The sequence below is a fragment of the Schistocerca gregaria genome, chromosome 4 (genome assembly GCF_023897955.1).
Source record: "Schistocerca gregaria isolate iqSchGreg1 chromosome 4, iqSchGreg1.2, whole genome shotgun sequence".
Taxonomy (NCBI): Eukaryota; Metazoa; Arthropoda; class Insecta; order Orthoptera; family Acrididae; genus Schistocerca; species Schistocerca gregaria.
Window position 1 is genome coordinate 368,530,444 of NC_064923.1, and position 10,131 is coordinate 368,540,574.

A 10,131-nucleotide genomic window follows, 5' to 3' on the forward strand; every position below is an offset into this window, starting at 1 on the left:
TTAGCATGTAGCTACATAAATATTTTCTTCTTTCATCTCGCTCACTCGCTCGCTCTGCCTCTCTGCTTGACAATAGAAATGAAGCATCCAGAAGACGTAGTCGGATGTCAATTGTCAGTGTAACATCATTCATGTATACACCATTGGCAAATATGTAAGTGATTAGAGATGTGATTCTCTGTGACAAATATAACAGCCACCAGAGAATGCTACTGTTATAAGGCTTGATGCTATATATAAGGGCCATAAACGGCACAAGATGCCGAGTGGTCACTGTGAAGGACACAGAGATGCCATGTACATGTGTGGAACAGCATTATCAGCATCTGACATTTTGGAAGGGACATCATTGTAAGTCTCCATTTGACCATCTGTTCAAATTGTGTAATATCCAGATTTGTGGGGCATTCAGAAGTGACAGTGGGGCTGTATGGAAAAGGGAAAAGTGAGGGCGGGCACACTCATTGTGAAGGTTCCCAGCAATCGTGTTTGACCACCACAATGGAGGATCACTTTATTGTGCACCAAGCACATCGTAATTCCTTCACAGCTGTGACAGCCATTTGAAAACAAGCAATGGCCTCACTAATACATTCTGTGTCATCCCACATCATTGGTTGGAGACTAGCAACAGTTGTACTAGTGAAATACTGGCTCATGCTGAGGCTGCTGTTAACATCACAAGACAAACAGCTGTATTTGGGCTGGTGTCATGGCTGGGAACCATGGACTGTTGATGAACAATGTCACTTTGTGTTTAGCAAAGAATTACATTTCGACAATAACTCAGGTGACCATCAGCAGGCATGGCACTGATCTGTGGAGAGGTCCAGATATTCAAATGTTTTGGAGAGAGACTGCATTGTTACTTCTGATGTCGTGGTGTGGGGAGCCATCAGGTATGACTTCAGGTCACAGCTGGTAGTGATTAGGGGAACTCAGATGGCACAATGGCAAATCAGACTTCCTGTGTCCTATCATTTTACCTTTCATGCAGTTGTATGGTGGTGCCATTTTTCAGGGCACTGCTCATCCACTGTTTCCTGGAATAATTCTTTATCCTGGTAAAGCCTTTGATGTTACTGATTGTGACATTCTGTTGCATAAGTTCAGTAATTATGGAATTGTGCTTCAACAATTGTAAAATGCAATGATAATGAAACACACACAAATTCTAGTTTTTTTCAGTAATAACCAAACAATCCAGTATGGACTCCCACAAGATTCAATTTTGGGATAAGCTCCTACATGGTGTCAGCTAGACTAACTGTGATAATTCTATTTTTCAGCAGGTGAAATGATTATTGAGAGGGGGCGGGGAGGGGGCGGGCGGGCGGCGGGCGACTAGTGTTGCATGGGTTGGGTGGAGGGAGATGAGGTGACATGCAGGGGCCGACACAGGGGATGGGTGGCTAGCAGCTCAGAGAGGTGGCCGGTTTGCTGGCTAGGAACGCGGGAGGGCAGGCTGGCAGATACATGGGCTAGCACGGTTGTAGGAGCTGGTGGTAAGCAGCACATGCTAAAGGTGACATTGGTACAGGTACTCGGAGGAGGTGACAGGATGGAGGAAGTGGAAACTGTTGGGTGGAGAGTGCAGGGACAGTGTATTACCTTAGATTGAGACCAGAATAATTACAGGAGTGGAGAATGTGTTGCAAGGATAACTCCTATCTGTGTAGTTCAGTGACACTGGTGGTGGGGGGAAGGATCCACTTGGCTTGGGTTGTAAAGCAGTCATTGTAATTAAGCATGTTGTACTCAACTGAATGTGGTGCCACTGGGTTGACATTTTGGTTTTGGCAGCAGTTTGTCTGTCTTGGCAGCAGTTTGGCATTGGCCATTTATCTTGGTGGATGGCTAGTTGGTTGTCATATCAACATAAAAGCCTGTACAGTGTTTGCAGCAGAATTGGTATATGACATGGCTGCTTTCACAGGTGACTTGGCCTCTGATTGGGTAAAGTAAGCCTGTGAAAGGAGTGGAGTAGGAAGTCCTGGATGAGTGGATTGGGCAGGTGCTTGTGACAAGGGGGTTGGGAATGCAAAAATTGGAGTGGCATAGAGATGGACTAGGATGTTGTGTAGATTGGGATGGCGACAGAACACCACTTTAGGAAGGTTCAGAAGGATATTGGATAGGATGCCCCTCATTTCAGTGCAAAATGAGATAATCAATGGCAAAGAATATGGTTCAGTGGTACTAGTCCCAGGTGATATTGGATCACAGAGGGCCAATCCTTTCTAGCTGATACTTCAGGGTTGTAGGAGGAGTCTGAGTATGTAACGATATGGTACAGGAAATCCATTTTTGGACTAGGTTTGAGTGGCATTGCCTGTCTGGAGGCCTTTGTTAGGCCTTCCACATACTGGGCAAGGAAGTTATCAGCATTGCTAATGCATCATCCACAGGTGGTTAGGATGTATGGGAAGGATTTTTTGGTGCGGAAGGGATAGCAGCTATCAAAAAGCAGGTACTGTTGATGGTTAGTGGGTTTAATGTGGGCAGATGTGTGGATGGAACCATCAGAGGTGGAGGTTAACGTCCAGCAAGGTGACTTGATGGGTGGAGGAAGACAGGGTGCAGCACATGTGAAAAAAGATGTTCAGGTTGTGAAGGATTGTGGATAGGGTGTCTTGGCCCAGAGTCCAGATCGTGAAGATATCATCAATAAACCTGAACCAGACTAGGGGTTAGGAGTTCTGGAAGGCTAAGGTAGTTTCCTCTAGATGGCCTATAAACAGGTTGGTGGCCATGGCTGTGCCACATGTTTGTGTGTAAACTTTCCCTTCTTAGAAAGAATAGATGTGGGCCAGGGTACAGTTAAGGCGTATAAAGAATAAGGTGGTGGGTTTGGCATCTGAAGGATATTGGGAGAGGTAGCGTTTGATAGTGGCAAGGCCTTGAGCAGGAGGGATTTTGGTGTATAGGGAGGTGGCATCAACATTATCTCTTTTAATTGTAAAGTACTTGCATTCCACAAGAACTTTGCCACAACATTTAAAAAATGGAATATACTTATGTATGCTATTAGGTTTCTCACTCCAACTCCAAATGCTTATCAGTGATGACAGTTTACCATGGCAATATAGAGTCACTACTGACATGCAGAATAATTTCTGGGGGAATTCCACAATTAATTGAAATACATAAAAAGATTATTACAGTGATAAAGAAAGTTAAAGGCAGTGATTCCTGTAGACCCATTTTGAAACAAAAGTGAGCATCTTAAAAAATCTTTATACATAACTATGATATACATGCATATGAAACTAGGCAGAATCAACCTACACATAAACACAGTACGTACAAACTTAAGCAAAAGAGGAGTGTACCATACTAGTTACATAATATAACCATGTGCCTTAGTACTTAAAATGCTACTGACATTAAATACATTAAACAGATCTTGTTTGACACTGCTTCTACTATCTCTGAATTTCTGGGCCATCATAAAAGTAAACGTCATTTACCAAACATGGTTAATTATGTGTTGTCACTTCATACTAAAATTTACTTTGTATTGATCATGTAGTTTCCTTAAGAACTACTGCTATCATATGTAGAAGCAATTAAGTATGTCAATTTATATTACCACACGTTTTTGATTGTGTTCACTGCATAGTCACAATGACTACTGTAATCATAACTTAATTATGTTTACCCTTGTCCTGTATGATGTGTACAAACAGTGTACTAAAAATGATTCTTGGACCAAATAAATGCATAAATAAAATGGTGAGAGCAGGTTAGATTAGATTTGATTAGATTTACTCTCATTCCAATTGCTCTGTTTTGAGGTGGTCCTCCAGGATGTAGAACATGTCAGAAAAACAACAATACATGACAAATATTTACAACTAAAACAAATGAGCTAATGTACCATTTCACAGGTCCCAAGTGGAATGATCATCATTTTTTAATGAACGCTATATGAAAGTCATTTTACAAATACTAATTCACTGAATTTAAAATAAATTTTGTTTATAAAGTAATGAACGTGTAATACAACTACTATAATACTTACTTACCTTGAACACATTACTGCACTGAAATGGTGCTGAAGTTTAATCAGTTGGTTTTACTGAGAAATTCATGAATGGAGTAGGAGTTGGCCACCAATAAATCCTTTAGGCTTCTCTTAAACTGAATTTCATTGGTTGTTAAGCTTCTTATGGCTGCTGGCAAGTTATTGAAAATGTATGTTCCTGAATAAGGTGCACCTTTTTGTACAAGACTAAGTGATTTTAAATCCTTGTGGAGATTATTCTTATTTCTAGTATTGATTCCATAAATTGAGCTGTTGGTTTGAAAAAGTGATATATTTTTGATGACAAATTTCATCAAGCAATAAATACATTGGGAAGCAGTAGTTAGTATCCCTAGTTCCCTAAACAGGCTTCTGCAGGAAGTTCTTGAGTTCACACCACATATAACTCTTACTGCACGTTTTTATGCCCGGAAAACTTTGGCTTGGCTTGATGAATTACCCCAAAAAAAATCCCTTGTGACACTATGGAATGAAAGTAAGCATAGTATGCCAGCTTTTTCATTTTATATCACCTATGTCTGACACAATTCACATTGCAGATAGAGATTTGTTAAGACACTTCAGCAGTTCTGTGGTGTGCTCCTCCCAGTTGAATTTATTATCAAGCTGTAATCCCAAGATTTTAACACCGTCCACTTCTTCTACCTCCTTATCATATATTAGACATATACTCGTGGGACACCCCTTACATGATCTGAACTGCCTGTAGTGTGTTTTTTCAAAGTTTAGTGACAAAGAATTGGCTAGGAACCAGTGATTAATGTCCACAAATATTTTATTAGCTGATCTTTCTAAGACTGCATTTGATTTGATATTTATTGCAATGTTTGTATCACCGGCAAACAAAACGAGCTTGGCATCTGGTAAGTTTGAGTCATGCTTGGATAGCACAGCCAGTTGAGCACTTGTCCATGAAAAGCAAAGGTTCCAGGTTCAAGTTCTGGTCTGACATAATGTTTTAATTTGACAGGAAGTTTTAAACTGATACACAATTTGCTGTGGAGTGAAAAAAATTATTTGGGGAATAACAAAGGTTATATAATGATATGACCAATATGTTGGAACTGATTTTCATTATATACCTTTAGTATTTTGTCTTCTTCATCTTCTTCTTCTTCTTCTTCTTCTTCTTCTCCTCCTCCTCCTCCTCCTGCCTTTTTATGCTGTTTACCACCTGTAACAGCTCACATGTTTTCCATTTGCTTTGTAATTATTTATTTTTACTGGTACTCTTTCAGGATACATTCTTTTTAGGTGTTTCTTTATCATCTAAGTTTCATCTAACTTTTTTTATGTTGTATATATTTAGTCCATTACAGATTCTGTTTGTTCTTTTAGATTCATTGGCACTTCTTAGGAATTTTATCTGTATACTCTGGATTTTGTTTTGTAATTCAATAATATACCTTAGAAAAATTCAGTGTGGTGTTACTCTCTGAAACAGTGTCATAAATAAAGATAATGACAGAGAGAAAAATGGATTATACATGTATTAGATATGCCAGAGATCCACATACAACATTTAACACAATGGAAATTTGAAAGTTTTTGAATATGTAAAAGAGCTTTACAAATCTTATACAATGAAAACAGAGATAGGACTATGTAAACAATATAGTTGAAAATTGTTTCATTTATAACTGAAGAATGGGTGTTGACAATTCCAAGAAAAATACAGTTGCAATATTTTGCAGACTGTAATGTTTGCTTTATTTACTCTAGCTGTACACAGTGAGTCATAGCACACACCCATTGTAAGCTGTTACTGTGTTCTCATTGACCTACCATTAGCTTGGCTGTGAAATCAATTAGTTGACTGCAAAGTGTTTTTTCCATGCCTGCTGCAGTAAAAAGAAAGAAAAGCCAAATCTGTCCATTATTTGCACTGTTACCTTTAAATGATTACTTTGTTATTGATGTTTGTAGCTGGATTATGATTATCTTAAATTTGTTCCATAGATTCTATCATTAATAAGACACTAAAGCTACACATTGTTACACTAAAGCTGAATGAGAGTGCAAATTTAACAATCCAAACGTGTAATCATTATTTTCCACTTCTACTCTCCATTTGTCTTTACACAATTTTTCTTATTTTTTCAGCAAGGACTTCGCAGACATCAAGTTTCAGAAGAGTAAAAGGAGAAAACCCTTTACAGATGTTACTTAAGCAAGAATAATGACCATTAGTGAGAAAAAGGAAATCGCTAATATTGTGTTTAAAATCTGATGCTAACCTGATTATTCAGTTCATCAGGTGTCAGCATCATTTACTAGAGCAGAGAGATGCTCATCAATATGAAAAGACTAAGAAGTGCACAGGAAACACTCAAAAATTGCTGCAACAGTTTGGTGCTCTGACTGTGCAACAAAGACTCGGAGCTCTCTTGCCATATTCCATGATTTTTTTTTTTTTTATAATGTGTGTACATAAGACTGTTTAATGTGAAGATTTGAAGAGTGGATGAAAGAAACTCAGGATGCCTGTTTTTTAGCAGTGTATTAAAGTGAGATGTTGATTATTTATTTTCTATGCATTCAGTCAAATATAGACATATACTAATGAAATATGAACAATGCTGTGATTCTTTGTTTAACAGCAACTATTTATAATAGCTAAATTTCTTTCTTCCATTGTGTACATTAGCTCATCAGATTCTGACATACACTTTCAACATTTGTAAGTGTAATGAAGTACGTATTACATCTGGTGTCTTTAAGTATAATTATGTGCACTCTGTGAAAGATTAGATCTCATTTCTGTATTTTTTCTCCTATTTCCTTCAGATTCACAATGAACCACACAAATATGATCAGCTTTAATATTTTACGATGTAAATGTGATGTAATATGCAAAAGTTTTAACATATTGTAACAGTTAAGATGGTGATTATGAAGTCATTCATGTAAAAGTGACAAAACATTATCTGTCCCTACATTTTAGATGTAAATAAATAAAAACTTTTTGATATTTTTAAACAGTACAGACGATAACAAGAATTATTTACTCTTTAATCATGATTCCTTCAATATCCAGAAATCATTAATTTAATAAAAAGGACAGAAAACAGTTTGACATGACTGGTGTTAACTTGCCCAACCTATTACTCTCTCCTCCATGAGGAAGGAACCAATAATTCTGGAAGACAGGATACTGTCATCACTTTTATATGTTCTGTCATCAGCAATGAAATGTGCAACTTGAATTACCTTCAGGGTAGCACTTCTGTCTCAAGGTTTCATTGTTAATGCTGTAGGTATTCAATAGACATGAAAAATGTGATCAGTATGCTTACTTTATTCTGCACTTTAATTATTTATTCATTTTCTTTGCGTTAGTTGCAGTGGAATTCTTAGCCCTTCAGTCCTCTCTTCTTCTCCTCCTCCTCCCCCCCCCCTCCCCCTCCTCTTTTCCATGTATGGCGCATGGCAGAGGGTACGTCCCATTGTATCAGTTATTAGGGTTTCTTCCTGTTTCATTCACGTATGAAGCATGGGAAGAGTGTTTGTTTGAATGCCTCCAGGCATGTAGTAACTATTCTAATCTTATTCTCATGATCCCCATGTGAGTGATGCATAGGGAATGGTACCATAATCCTAGAGTCACCATTTCAAGCTGGCTCTTGGAACTTTCTTAATAGACTTCCCTGGAATACTTTACATCTGTCTTTAAGAGTCTTCCAGTTCAGTTACTTCAATAACTCTGTGACACTCTCCCGTGGATTAAACAAACCTGTGACCATTTGTGATGTCCTTTTTCTGTATATGTTCAAAATCCCTTGTTAGTACTATTTGGTACAGGTTTCGCATACTTGACCAGTATTCTAGAATTGATTGCTGGAGTGATTTGTAAGCAATCTCCTTTATAGACTGACTGCACTTCTCCAGTATTCTACCAATAAAATGAAGCCTATAACCTGCTTCACCCATGACTGAGCCTATGTGATCATTCCATTTCATATCTGTACAGTGTGTTACACCCATGTATTACAGTTGGCCGATTCGAACAGTGACTCAATGACATTACAATCACAGGTAACTATGTTTTTCATTTTGTGAAGTGCGAATTTTACATTTCTGAAAACTTATAGTAGGTTGCCAATCTTTGTGTCGCTGTGAACAATCTGCATCACTGTGAAAACTTATCAAGATCTGACTCAATATTTTTGCAACTTCTTTCAGATAGTACCTCATTATAGATCTCTGCATCACCAGCAAAGTCTTAGGCTAAAATTGATATTGTCCTCTAGGTCATCAAATATACCGGGTGATCAAAAAGTCAGTATAAAAAATTGTAGAATTTTGGAACACGTATTATGTTCGAGTATAATGTCTTTTCTGGAGACTAGAAATCTACTCTGTAGGAATCAGCATGGGTTTCGAAAAAGACGGTCGTCTGAAACCCAGCTCGCGCTGTTCGTCCACGAGACTCGGAGGGCCTTAGACACGGGTTCACAGGTGGATGCCGTGTTTCTTGACTTCCGCAAGGCGTTTGACACAGTTCCCCACAGTCGTTTAATGAACAAAGTAAGAGCATATGGACTATCAGATCAATTGTGTGATTGGATTGAAGAGTTCCTAGATAACAGAACGCAGCATGTCATTCTCAATGGAGAGAAGTCTTCCGAAGTAAGAGTGATTTCAGGTGTGCCACAGGGGAGTGTCATAGGACCGTTGCTATTCACAATAGCCATAAATGACCTGGTGGATGACATCGGAAGTTCACTGAGGCTTTTTGCAGATGATGCTGTGGTGTATAGAGAGGTTGCAACAATGGAAAATTGTACTGAAATGCAGGAGGATCTGCAGTGAATTGACGCATGGTGCAGGGAATGGCAATTGAATCTCAATGTAGACAAGTGTAATGTGATGCGAATACATAGAAAGATAGGTCCCTTATCATTTAGCTACAAAATAGCAGGTCAGTAACTGGAAGCAAATAATTCCATAAATTATCTGGGAGTACGCATTAGAAGTGATTTAAAATGGAATGATCATATAAAGTTGATCCTTGGTAAAGCAGATGCCAGACTGAGATTCATTGGAAGAATCCTGAGGAAATGCAATCCGACAACAAAGGAAGTAGGTTACAGTACGCTTGTTCGCCCACTGCTTGAATACTGCTCAGCAGTGTGGGAGCCGCACCAGATAGGGTTGATAGAAGAGAGAGAGAAGATCAAACGGAGAGCAGCGCGCTTCGTTACAGGACCATTTAGTAATCGCCAAAGCGTTATGGAGATGATAGATAAACTCCAGAGGAAGACTCTGCAGGAGAGACGCTCAGTAGCTCGGTACGGGCTTTTGTTGAAGTTTCGAGAACATACCTTCAGCGAAGAGTCAAGCAGTATATTGCTCCCTCCTACGTATATCTCGCGAAGAGACCATGAGGATAAAATCAGAGAGATTAGAGCCCACACAGAAGCATACCGACAATCCTTCTTTCCACATACAATACGAGACTGGAATAGAAGGGAGAACCGATAGAGGTACTCAGGGCACCCTCCGCCACACACCGTCAGGTGGCTTGCGGAGTATGGATGTAGATGTAGAAAACTGAATAAATCACAGAATAATGTAGATAGAGAGGTACAAATTGACACATGCTTGGAATGACATGGGGTTTTATTAGAACCAAAAAAATACAAAAGTTCAAAAAATGTCCGACAGATGGCACTTCATCTGATCAGAATAGCAATAATTAGCATAACAAAGTAAGACAAAGCAAAGATGATGATCTTTACAGGAAATGCTCAATATCTCCACCATTATTCCTCAACAATAGCTGTAGTCGAGGAATAATGTTATGAACAGCACCGTAAAGCATATCCGGAGTTATGATGAGGCACTGGCGTCGGATGTTGTCTTTCAGCATCCCTAGAGATGTCAGTCAATCATGATACACTTGCGACTTCAGGTAACCCCAAAGCCAATAATGGCACGGACTGAAGTCTGGGGACCTGGGAGGCCAAGCACGACGAAACTGGTGGCTGAGCACATGATCATTACCAAACGACGCACGCAAGAGATCTATCACATTTCTAGCAATATGGGGTGGAACGCCATCCTGCATAAACATCGTACAT

General features: G+C 39.0%; 1 protein-coding gene across 2 annotated transcripts in view; it reads left to right on the forward strand.

Annotated features, from left to right (window-relative positions):
- LOC126365865 (SPARC-related modular calcium-binding protein 1) overlaps positions 1-7,032 on the forward strand; it is a 710,118-nt gene extending 703,086 nt beyond the window's left edge. For both annotated transcript variants that reach the window (XM_050008539.1, XM_050008540.1), the window contains one exon: positions 6,152-7,032. In XM_050008539.1, the coding sequence (XP_049864496.1) occupies positions 6,152-6,228 (77 nt within the window). In that variant the 3' untranslated portion in view covers positions 6,229-7,032. The remainder of the gene's footprint in view (positions 1-6,151) is intronic.
- The last annotated feature ends 3,099 nt before the right edge of the window (positions 7,033-10,131 follow it).